This window comes from Mustela lutreola, chromosome 5 (assembly GCF_030435805.1).
Source record: "Mustela lutreola isolate mMusLut2 chromosome 5, mMusLut2.pri, whole genome shotgun sequence".
Taxonomy (NCBI): Eukaryota; Metazoa; Chordata; class Mammalia; order Carnivora; family Mustelidae; genus Mustela; species Mustela lutreola.
The window spans coordinates 104872501-104885749 of NC_081294.1; the positions used below are offsets into that span (position 1 = coordinate 104872501).

Here is a 13249-nt window from a genome sequence, read left to right on the forward strand (position 1 = left end):
AAGGTATACAATGATCTGCTGCTTTAGATATACTCTAGTAGCACTTTTCAAAAAAAGAATATCCCCTTAATAACAAATGTGCCAGAGCCTTAATCGTCACTTATGTGCCACTCACCTGGATTTGCTGAGAAGGTGTAAAGCAGAGAGGCACGCTTTAGCCAGCAAAGGGTAAGAATAGCAAATGTAAGCATCAATTCATCAACAGAAAAATAAAATCATAAAATCACAAAGATGGTTTTCTTCTGTAGTAATAATAAACTTCCAAGAAAAGCAAATGCAAAGAGGAATTTAATCATTCTTTTTTTTTTTTTTTTTTTTTTTTTTTTTTTTTTTTTTTTTACCACTTAAGAAGGCAGAAAATAAAAGATAACTATTAATTTACAATCTTGTATGAAATTTTCTTTGTGAGATTCTTCTACAACAGGTCTTTGGAACACTATAGACTGTGATGGCTTATAGCAAAAGAAAAAAAGAAAAAAGGAAAGAAAGGTCTCTGGCACTATAATGATGGAGTGCCAAGAAGCATGGCTTTCTCCTTAGGTATAGGTATTTGTATGTGCCCAGTACTTTTTGGAAGCATGACGGATATGATTCAACGAACACCAAGATGAAGGAATCTTTGAATGATAACCCCTTTAGAGAGAAAAATAGCCTACCTTCACAAAAACTTTAAAAAATTATTGACTATTCCATTTAAATATGCCCTAGTTTTATATAATCTTTAATTAAACACACCAAGTCACAGTAACTTCCCCTTATTCATATAAGAAAATAAAATTTATTTTTATTAGTAGGTATCCTGCACTCTTGGGCAAGCGCAACATATTAATACTTCCATTCTACTGAAAATATTTTCTTTTTAGGTGCATATTTTAAAATATTTCAGCTCTGATACATCCGGGCAACACAGCATTTCCCTACTATAGAATTCCGTCAAAAGAAAATGGAGGTATTTTGATGTTAAAACTATGGCTTTTCTTGAAGCGTGGGGCACCCTAAGATGTACAGGGAGAAATACATTAGTAGGACATGAAAAACAGTTCTACAGTAAAAGAAAACACAGAGACACAATATTTATAGTGGTAGAACTTTGGTAAGTCTCAAATTCCTCACATTTTCACTAATACAAAACACATGAGTTCATTAGGTTGATAAACCCACAACTCCCAGAAGTGAAAAGTTAATCAATTTATTATTTTAAAGACATATTAATCAATTTTCAAGTATGCTAGGAATGTAGACAAATACATACTTTTAAGGTTATTTTAAAGAATTAGCAAAAACTGGAAGATTATTCACAGACATCTGTTAATGGCTATGTATATATGGTACTTTATTATAGAGACCAGACAGAAGAATGAGCACATATCATTTGGGATGTCAATTTATAGTAAATTGTAGTAATCTCTCACCTTGTTCTTTCTTAAAATCTTTCTCTGACATGGTCACAGGTAAAAGCAGTTCTCCAACAGGTGGCTGAATATTAACATTGAAGCAATCGTCCTTGGTACTACGAGAAAAACATATCAAAGCTGACAAAATCCTTAAAAAACATTCTCTTTAATACTATGCAGTTAAATGTAATTAAAGCATATGTCAGCAAATACAGTATAAGATCTTGGCTTAACTAGCACAGCTAAAAAGACTTGAAAAATTTTTCAACACTATTTGCTGAGAAATACATCTGTTATGTCAATTGGAAAACAATTTTTTAAAGAAATATGTAGTTATAGTAAATAATACCACTTGATGATGTAGAACTTTTAAAAACAGATAAGCAACAATGCTACACATACCCGTTACTACCAAAGGAATGCTTCATGCAGCTTATAAAGAAATAATATTTTCTCTTTACTGTGTATGTTTAAAGGGTAGAAAATGGAGTGCTATAGTCTAAGATGTTAAGATCTCCATTTAAAAATAGTTTTAGGGGCACCTGGGTGGCTCAGTGGGTTAAAGCCTCTGCCTTCGGCTCAGGTCATGGTCCCAGGGTTCTGGGATCGAGCCCCCACATCGGGCTTTCTGTTCGGCGGGGAGCCTGCTTCCTCCCCTCTCTCTCTCGGCCTGCCTCTCTGCCTACTTGTGATCTCTGTCTGTCAAATAAATAAATAAAATATTAAGAAAAAATATTAGTTTTAGGGGTGCCTGGGTGGCTCAGTGAATTAAGTGTCTGCCTTTGGCTCAGGTGTTGATGCCAGGGTCCTGGGATCAAGCCCTGTGTCAGGCTCTCTGCTCAGTGGGGAGTCTGCTTCTCCCTCTCCTGCTCCCCCTGCTTGTGCTCTCTCTGTCAAATAAATAAAATCTTAAAAAAAATTAGTCTTTAGTAAAAATAAATGTAGAATATAAAACGTAGTGACCATACTGTGCTTAGATATATGCTAATAAAGCAATACCTCACCTGCAAACTTGTTTTAAAACAAAAACTCCCATTTTTTAGTAGTGTTTTTCATTAGCATTATTGATCAACATGTGGTAAAAGTTATTATTTCAAATGACAGGATATGAAGGATTTAGGAAAGGCAACTTTGTATCCATATCAGATAGAATAATAATACTGAGTGCATTGATTTTAATTTTAGGACAGATACTAACCTCTAAAAAATTACTAAACTTTCTTTAAAAATTTTTTTAGGTTACATATTTCAAGTTAAGTTGATGAGTGTGTCAGTGAGGAATATGTTTGGCTGCAAATAAGCATAAAATCCAACTAAGAGTAAGACACTTATTGTTTAGTATACAATAAATCCTGGAGTTACCAAAGGCTGATTCAATGGCTTAAAGATGCTACTGGGGACCCAGGTTTCTCTAGCTTTCAACTCCAGCTCCCTAGTGTGTTGGTTTTCATTCTCATGATTGCCAGATGGCTGCCTCATCTCTAGGTAGCACTTTTCCATTCCGTTGAAAAAGAAATAGTGATAATGGAAGAGTAGTGAATAAGTGAGCCAACCACAACTATTCCTTTTTATCAGGAAAGATTCTATCCCCAAAAGTACTTCTACTTTCATGTTAGAACTGCATTCCACGATCAGTGGGAAGGTGATCAGGGAGATGGGAACTGTGGATAAAAAAATAACAAACATGAGGTTAAAAAACCCTTTATGAAAAGAAAAAAAGAAAAGCCATATTTATGCTATATAGAATGTATTTTTATAAGCTGCCTTTTATTTACTCAGTTAAGATTTTATTTATTTGACAGAGAGAGAGATCACAAGCAGGCAGAGAGAGAGGGGGAAGCAGGCTCCCTGCCAAGCAGACAGCCTGATGCGGGACTCGATCTCAGGACCCTGAGATCATGACCTAAGCCGAAGGCAGAGGCCTTAACCCACTGAGCCACCCAGGCACCCCTGCCTTTTATTTTTTGATGGAACAAGGCAAAGACCAGCCAAAAATAAATAAATAAATAAATAAACAAACAAATAAATAATGTTTTGAATCATCCACCTGTGGATTGTCTAAGGCAAACCCACAAATCCAATTTACTTATTAACTCAATATACATTTACTGAATACAAACCAAATCCCATGTACTGTGCAAGTACCTGGGGATAGATTTAAAGACAAGTGAGACTGACCCTAAAGGTTTATAAGTCAGTGAGAGAGGAAGAGTTCAATTAGGTTTATAAAATGGTAAATGCTACATTAGAGATATGTGGAGAGTATTATAGTCCGCAGAAGAGGGATTGATTAATTCTGTAGGAGTGAGGTAGAGATGGACTTCCAACAGGATGGAGAGGGGCATTCCAGGTATTCTAGACCTCTGTTTTGGAATGGTGAGCAGTGTGGTATGTCAGCAGATGAGGCTGGCAGCACTCTGTAAAGAATACCATCTTCATTTGTGACCCTTCACCCTTCTCCCAGGGCAGTCTCAGTTTGTGGTGGTTGTCATGAAATCCTGTTCAGTTAATGTCTCCCTTCACTCTCTAACATGTCCTGATTTGTATTATCAAGTGTATGATTACTTCATGCATATAACTAAGATAAAAGTGTTTCAATGTTTCTTTAACAAACAAGGAAAACTACCAGAGACTTTTCACATTGTTATTAAATAAATGATCCTATTGTATTTCAGAAACTCTAGTGGCAGCATGTAAGATGCAGGAGAGGAGAAACCCAAAGCAGTAGATTAGTTAGGAATCTAATTCAATAGTTTAGGCAGGGGTTTTTACATTGTGTGTTTTACTTAAGTAATTCTTAACAATGATCCTAAGAGGCAGCCTCTGTTACCTCCCAACTTATTGATGAGAAGTTAAATACCACATCCAAGGTGACACAGCTAGCAAGTGGCAGTACTGGGATCTGAACTCAGGTCTATCCTACTCCAGAATCTGCTATATGATGCTGCTTTAGATCTACTTTTTTTATTCTGCTATATAGGGCTGCACTCCTAGGGTGGGCAGCACTGAGAACAGGAGAAATGGGGGTATTTTAGAATTAAAAGGGACAGATATGGTGATGGATGAGACCACACCTGATATAGTGGAAGGCTAAGTCATATTGGAAGAAATAAGTAAAGGCTGATGGAGTAAATGGATAGGGACACACACACACACAAATAAAATTTATATATATGCCATTTATATATAATATATATAAATATATAATATATGAGATATATGGCATATATAATATATATAAATATATTTATACATGTAGGGAGGGCATGGTAGAAATATTTCACTAATAGAGGAATACAATTAAAATGTGACCACTGGGTGAAATTATATTACACTATCATTACCTGTATTTTCTTTTTAATTACAGATGAAATGATTCCTTTCCAACAGTCCTGAAGGATACCACTTGTGCCATTGATTAAAGGTAGCTACATAGGGGCTCTTGGGTGGCTCAGTCAGTTAAGCGTCTGTCTTCAGCTTAAGTCATGATCCCAGGGTCCACTGGGCTCCCTATTCAGCAAGGAGTCTGCTTCTCCCTCTTGCGCCTCCTCCCCACAACACTGCTCATTATCTCTCTATTTCTGTCTCTCTCAAATAAATAAATAAAACCTTAAACACACACACACACACACACACACACGCACAAACACATGCAGCAGCACAGCTCCGGTTCCCAGAGGGGAGGAGGGTGGGAGAGCAAGGAAAGAAGGGAAGCATTTGCCTTCTAAAGCATATATGAAAATCTAGGTTGGTAAGCAGCAGGTTTAATTCTGGGAGGGAAAAAGTGATCCTGAAATTTTCCCATAGCAATCTGCAATATATATATGACTGAACCTGACTAGGTATGCTTTGGTTTTGTTGCTTTTGGCTAGTGATATTTTATTTTCTGTAGCTGGTAAAATGGTTAACATTATGTATGAAATGTATGAAAAACTATGAAAAGAAGTTCATCCAAAACAGGTCTTATGTGGCAAATGTAAATAAAACTGAAACACTGTTTTAGCAGATACTATTTGCTGCTTATTCAGCAGACACTACTTGCTGATACTACCTTACATAACTCTGCCTTTGTTCAGGTAGACAATGTGTCCCCCTGAAACACTGTATCTCTTAGCCTCTCTAGTGGCTAGAAGTGATCAAGTAACCCAGTTACAGCCAATGAAACATAAACAGAAGTCTGCAGGAGATTTCTGGGAAAGTTTGGCTTTTCTAACATAGACATGGCTCCTCTCCATGTCACTTTGTTTTCACCTTTTAGTCTGGAATGCAGACAGAAGCCTGAGAGTAAAGCAGCCTATTGTAACTGTGAGGACTGGCAGGACATGCTAATGAAATAAGCATATGGGGGGAAAGCAAACCAACCAACAACAAAAACCAAACAGACAAAAACAACCCACTGGAAAGAGACCTAGTAGCATTGTGTGGCTCACTTGAGCATCTCTAACTGCTGACCTCTGTTCTTGTACTAGTAGAATAATAAACCCCATTTGGTTAAGAAACTCCCATTTGGGTTTCTGTTACAAGTGAATGCAAAATCTAACTAATATAATTAGCATTTAACATACTTCATAAGCCAGTTTGATGGAATGCTCCCTCTTTATTTTGAGGAAACTTTACTTTCACTTAGATTTTTATTAGTGTTCATTTATATTAGTAGTCTAGAATGTCCTCCATAGTTTTCTATGTGCCTCCTTTTCTACCATTTTGCCCCTTTTTGTTGGCTACTTCTTTCTCTCTATAGTTTTCCTTCTCTTTCCTCTCACTTCTTTTTCTTTTGATCACCCTTTGGTTGAATGTAGGGCTAAACATAGATAAGTTGGCATGGATAGGGAATGGTGAAAATGAGTAGTGATACATGTGCATCTATTGAAATTAGTAGGTCAACAAAGTATTATTATTAGGCAGCTCTAAATAGCCTAGTTATATGCGCTCAAATGGCGTAACAGTTTAATGTAATACAAGATTCTGCCTGTCATATTTAACTGTAATGCATATACTTGTACTACGTACAGTTTTATTTCACAAACTCATGGGATCCAAACTGGTAAAATTTCTAGGTAAGAGAAAATTGACAAGGAGTCTATTGTGAAACTCAAGTTTCCTTATCTAAGAAGTTAAGAAAAATGGAACTTACCTTGCAGGTTACTTTTAATGATTAGATAAAAACAACATTGCCAATATAGTGCTTAATCCCATAACAGATACTCAAAATCTCCCTATATAATAAAGTTGTATCAGAATTTATTTCATCATTTCCCTGTTGAGTCTCATTTGCAATCTTCTCTACTATAAACAATGCTTACCTAATACCCTTGGCTAGATCTATTTTCTTCTGCACAAGCAGCAATATTTCCCTAGGCCTGATTCCCTGAAGAGGCCATTGTTAAGTAGAAGAGTATGAACATTCAGCATTTTGGTAGTGCCAAACTGCCCCCAAAAAGGTGGTGTCAAATAAGGTTCCATAAACAGTGTACTACAGTACATGCCCTGTCAATGTCAGATACTAAACTTATTTAAAAATTTTGCAAATTGGCTCAGGGGGTTGGGCCTCTGCCTTCGCTCAGGTCATGATTTCAGGGACATGCGATGGAGCCCCGTGTCGGGCTCTCTGCTCGGGCTCTCTGCTCAGCGGGGAGCCCGCTTCCCCCTCTCTCTCTGCCTGCCTCTCTGCCTACCTGTGGTCTCTGTCTGTCAAATAAATAAAATCTTAAAAAAATTTTTTTTGCCAATCTGACTGGTTAAATGTTTTAATTTTGATTTCTCTGTTGTTAATGATGCTGAAAATCTTATGTTTATTGGCCATTTGCATTTCTTTTCTTGTAAACTGGTTATCCTTAGCCTTTCTCCACCTTTCTACTGAATTCCTTTGCGTTGACTGTGAGAGTTCCTTACATATTCTGGTATTAAACTTCTGTCTGCTATATATGCTGCATTAGTTTCTCACCATCACTCACCTGTTATGGTATCGACTTTTTCTTCTTTGTAGAGAAGTATAAAATTTTTAATAGTTAAACCTGATCTTTTTTTCTCTTTTTCTTTCTGAATACTGTATTTTACTTAAGACACTTGCTCCCAAAGAGTATGAAAACATTTGTGTATATCACATTTAAATACTTTTAGAATTTTTTATTTGTAATAGTTTATGATTTATGACATTTTCTTTTCCAGTCGCATTTTAAAAATTTGTCAAGTTCCCTGGAAAGCCCTACTGGAATTGTGCCTACAATCACACTAAGTTGAAGATTAATTTGAAGAAAAAATACTGTCTTCCACTTAGGAACATAGTACATGTATTATTTTACTTACATCTTCTTTTCATGCCTTCAGGTACATTTTTTAAAAATTCCCACATAGGTATTTCTTGTTAATTTATTCCTTTTGCTATTCTTATAAACAGAATAATTTTATCTGTAATGTTTTAAAATTGGTCATTCCTGTTAAATAGAAATGTTAATGATTTCCATTTAATGGTTTTGTACCACATTTCTAAACCCATTAATGAGATTTTCTGTTGATTCTAAGACTTTCTATGTTGATAACTATACTGGATAAAAATGATAATTCAGTCTCTTCCTTCCTAGGACTTCTACCTCTGTGTTTACTTGTCTTCCTGTATCAGCTAGAACTTCCATATAAATGTGAAATAGTGTTGAAGATGGGTAAACTTCTTTTACTTTTCTGACTTAGAATCCTTTTGCTATTTCATGTGAATTAGGTAACTTGTACGGCCCAGAAGTCATCTGAATTTACAAAACCAAGTAGTATGTACACTCGTGTGCTATCCTTTCAGATTTTAAAACAGGGGTGGGGTGCCTGGGTGGCTCAGTTGGTTAAGTGTCTGCTCTCAGCTCTAGTAATGATCTCAAGGTCCTGGGATTGAGCCCCACATGGGGCTCCCTGCTTAGTGGAGAGTCTGCTTCTCCCTCTCCCTCTCCCTGCCCACCCTCACTTGTGCTAGCTCTCTTTCTCTCTCTCAAATAAGTAAATAATAAACAAGTAAAATCTTTAAAAAAACAAAGTAAAATTGAGGTGATGCTGAGCTTTATAGAATGACATGGATACTTCCTTTATGTTTCTCTGATCTAGAAAAGTTTTAATAATAGATTATCTTTTTTCTGAAGTTCTGGTACAATTTAGTCAATTTTATTTCTAACATATTTTTTCTAGGAAACCATTTATTTCATCTAAATATTCTGAATCACTGCTATAGAATATAATTCTGTGGAACAACAGAGTATAATTTTGTAATTCAGAAGATCTTTTTATCATCTTCCTCTTTTCTGATCTTTCTTATGTCTTTTTTTTTTTTAAGATTTTATTTATTTATTTGACAGAGATATCACAAGTAGGCAGAGAGGCAGGCAGAGGGAGAAGGTAAAGCAGGCTCTCTGCTGAGCAGAGAGCCCAATGTGAGGCTCAATCCCAGGACCTTGAGATCATGACCTGAGCCAAAGGCAGAGGCTTAACCCACTAAGCCACCCAGGCACCCCATGTCCTTTTTTTAAAAAGATTATTTATTTATTTATTTAACAGATCACAGAGAAGCAGGCAGAGAGAGAGGAGGAAGCAGGCTCCCTGCTGAGCAGAGAGCCTGATGTGGGGCTCAATCCCAGGACTCTGGGATCATGACTCGAGCTGAAGGCAGAGGGTTTAACCCATTGAACCACCCAGGTGTCCATTTTTTTTTTTTAATATCTCTAATCATATTAGCCTAAAGTTTTTCTAACTTTCTTGTACATTCTACCCTTTTTAAAAAAATGGTTTTTTTTTTTTTTTTTTTTGTAGTCAGGAAAAAAAGGAATTCTTTGCAAATACACATATCTTATATCAAGTCAGATAACTGAATTATTGAAATTTTGTGACATTAATGTATATATTTATATCTACCTGAATGTTTATTAAATATCTATCTTCCTCTTTGATTTGTTAACAAATGGCTTTGTCAATTTCTTCTAGGATTTCATTACTTTTTGCTTTACATATTACAAAGCTATGTTACTGAAAAGTTTGTAACTTATATTCTTGTAGAGGATTGCAATGAATAGGACAATTTTCTTAATATGAAGTGCTTTTAAAAATTTTTTAGTGTATCACCCCATATTCTTTTTATCATCTTTCTGATAACATACACACATACTTATAGATTTCATTTTGCTATCCTCAATTTTTCTTTTATTCTTTTTTATTATTTATTTTTTTAAGGGCGGGGGCAGGTAGAGGGAGAGGGATCAGAGAATACCAAGCAGACTCCATGCTGACTGTAGAGCCCAATGTAGGGCTCAATCTCATGACCCTGAGAACATGATTTGAGCTGAAATCAAGAGTTGGATACTTAACCACTTGAGCCATTCAGGTGATCCTCTGTCATTCTCTTAAGGTGGGGTTCTTATAAATAGCATATGTTGAATTCTGTTTTTACATATTTAATGTAAATGGAATTTATCTTACTGATAGGAATGATGATAGTATGTGTGGCCCCTTCTAGCCATATTATTTTATGTTCTATTTTCCACACTATTTTCTTCTCCTTTGTTAAACTGATCAAGTTTTAATCCCTCCTTTTCTTCTCACCTCTAGTTATTTGGGGTTATTACATCTCATATTCCCATTACTTTAGAGGGTAGCTTTAATGTTTTAGATCATATTTAATCTTTTTGCCACCAATCAATCCTTTTGCCAAATACCATCATTCCTTCTCAAACTTGTCCATTTTGAGATTTTGGTTCCAGTTTATTATTAAGATTTATTTTCTACATTTTGTGTGAATGATTATTTTACACATTGATAGGTTTTACAGGTAGAATTCTTTGTCCACTACTTCTTTTTGGACTCTGGGTTTTTCTCTGTTTCACATTAAACAAAGGTTTTTACCACAGAGAGGATCTGAGGGTGGTAAACTGACAGAATCTGCTTGTCTGAAAAATGCCTGTTTGGTTTCCTTAAAAATTTAAAGGTCATGTTCTTTGCCTTCTGGCAACCAGAAATGATGACAATACTGATGAGAAATCTAATTTCGTTCACATTCTTGTTCTTTTTCAGGTAAGTTACTTTTTTTTCCACTCTGAAAGATACTACTACGGCTTGCTCCTTACCAAAAATTTCATCAGAATATGGTCTTATTGTTGATCACATTCATCCTGCTTGACCTTTGATGGGTCATTTTAATCTGAAGGCTTGTGCATTTCTTTTGCTTGGGAATTTTTTTTCTTCTATATTTTCTTGAATTATTTCTTCCCTCTATTATTTCTTTTCTTTCCTTCTAGATTTATTAGACAAATTGATTCCTTTAACCTTTCTTGCATGGTTTCTATTTTTTTTTTTTGTTCTCTATTCCAGTTGATTTCACTGACTCACTCTTCCAGAACACTAAATCAGTACTCAGCTGTGTGTTTTCTATTATGCATCTACTGAATTTCTTTTGGCACTATATTTTTAAATTTCCAAGAGTGTATTTAAAATTTTCTAATTGCTCCTTTTCCAGAATAAGCACTATGTTCTTGCTTTACAGATGTAGTGTTCTCTTAGATTAGATAAAGTATAATTTTTAACCCACTGAGCCACCCAGGAGCCCCGAATAAGTATAATTTTTAAAGCTATCGTCTCTTTCTCAGACTAATTCCATCATGGTGAGTCTTTGTAATGACCTTGAGCCTTCCCTTTCAAACATGCTTCCCCTCAAAAAAGTCTGGTTCTCCTAAGCTGTGCATTTATGTTCATAATGAAGGACTGGCTAATTAATATACACAGCAAGTCTGCTATCTATTAACTATATTTTATTTATTTATTTATTTATTTTAAAGATTTTATTTTATTTATTTGATAGAGAGAGAACATGAGTGGAGGTAGGGGGAGGAAGAGGGTGAGGGATAAGGAAACTCCCTCCTGAGCAGGGAGCCTGATGTGGGTCTCAATCACAGGACCCGGGATCAGAACCTGAACCGAAGGCAGATACTTAACCAAGTGAGCCACCCAAGGCACCCCTATCAGCTATATTTTAGACAAGTTTCTTACTCTTACTGTGCCTCAGTTTACTCACCTCTAAAATTGGATAGTAATACTTATGGAACTGTTTGAGAATTAAATAAATTAACACTTACAACACAATTGTTTAGAAAAATGCCTAGTATACTGCAATTGTTTGACATATAGTATTATCACTGTGGTTTCCTCTCCCCTGGTGGGCGAACTTATGTTTCCTTGTGGGTGAGACATGACCGGTTACATGCATATGAAGTTGGGAGGGCGAAAGGCAATGACCTTTTCTCTCCAACAACAGGTTTAGGAGTGACTTTGCTCTAGTGGTAGAGAACTGAGAATATTACTCTCTGGGATAGAACTGCGTTTCACCTCCTCTCTGATCATCTGGCTCCTTCCCACAAACTCAAACCCTGCTGTTGTCTTAGGCCCCCACATCAGCACCAAAAGTCCTTCCAAGAAAGTAGTTCATTTACATTAAAGAGTAGTTTTTAGGTCTCTGACTAAATGTGAATGTTGCCTACTGCTAGGTAGGGTAAGGTTGGAGAACTGGGGATTGGAAGCAGTTCTTTGATTTCCCAATGAATGTCTTCCTCTAACTTTTCTTTTCACTTGTTTACTTTGTACTTGATATTCTGCTAGATTTGTTCCTACCATTGTTTTCTTGGGTGAGTGTTTTGCTCTGTGGTTTTTATTTTCTCTGTTATTGGTTATGTGCTCCCATTTGCTTTCTAAATGCCAACAATTCTTCACAATTTCTGGTGAGATAATGACATTCTTTCACTTTGTTTCTAGTACCCATTCTTAAAGAATGTGTTTCTGTCTTATTAGTAGATTTGGGGCAAAAAAGAGGGGTGGATGCTAGGGTTCAGCCCTCTAACTTGAGCCAAGACATATTATTTTGCATACCAGCTACACATTAATATCTGCTGTTTATAAGCAAGAGAACTGTTTATGCATTTATGTATATTATACACATTTTAAATCTCAATAAATTTTATCAAGGACTTGATTTGATGATCATTTAAAATGCAAAGCAAAAAAAAGAGACATTAACACCTATGAAGTATTAATATAACTACATATAATATTCTATCTATCTATATATGTATCATATAACTATAATGATACAGAATTAATGTAGAGACTAAAATAGAATCATTTTACTCTTGTTTCTTTTAATAAATACGAGTGTATCTGAAAGGCTTACAGTCCATGTTCTCAGTATTTCTGAAGGCTTCTTACCAAATATGCTCTTATTACCCATAATTTTACCTATTGATTTGTATAATGTATTTCGAGGAAAAAATTCAATATCAGCCATTCTTGCTTTTTTTCCCCTTTTTATTGAACTACTAAGACTAATATAGCACATCACTAAGCAAAAAGTGCTATTTACTATGCAAAAGGCACAGTCAGTGATTGGCATCAAAGACCAATTGATCTACCCATTACTGCTATCTCCCTACCCCCACTAGCACTACTATGAAGCTATTGATTTAAACACTGTCGATCGGTTTCCATTTTCTGATTTTGGGCAGGCCAATTAAGAAAGTGAGTAATTGTGATTACATTGCTTCAGGATCAATTACATTTGATGCAAGACAAGGTGTTCTTTTGGAACATACAAAAAAATAATTTTTGATCTAGTATGTTTATGCATTCAATAAAATCTAAAATAATTTATACATTCACAATAGAAAATATATTAATATAAGTGTTTATAATAGCTAAGGCTATTTTCTATATAACATAAATTCATCATTTTCCTAAAATTAGCATAAAAATTTGAGAAAAAATTGTTCATATACACTCCTCAATGTAGGTAAAAAAAAAAATCAAACACTACATACATACTTATCCCTAAAGGACTGTAGTTA

At 35.4% G+C, this 13249-nt stretch overlaps 1 protein-coding gene across 6 annotated transcripts in view; it reads right to left on the reverse strand.

Annotated features, from left to right (window-relative positions):
* The window catches only part of AP3B1 (adaptor related protein complex 3 subunit beta 1), a 352698-nt gene that overhangs the window by 15906 nt on the left and 323543 nt on the right, over positions 1–13249 (reverse strand). For all 6 annotated transcript variants that reach the window (XM_059175303.1, XM_059175305.1, XM_059175304.1 and 3 more), the window contains one exon: positions 1413–1510. In XM_059175303.1, coding sequence (XP_059031286.1) covers positions 1413–1510 — 98 coding nt within the window. The remainder of the gene's footprint in view (positions 1–1412; positions 1511–13249) is intronic.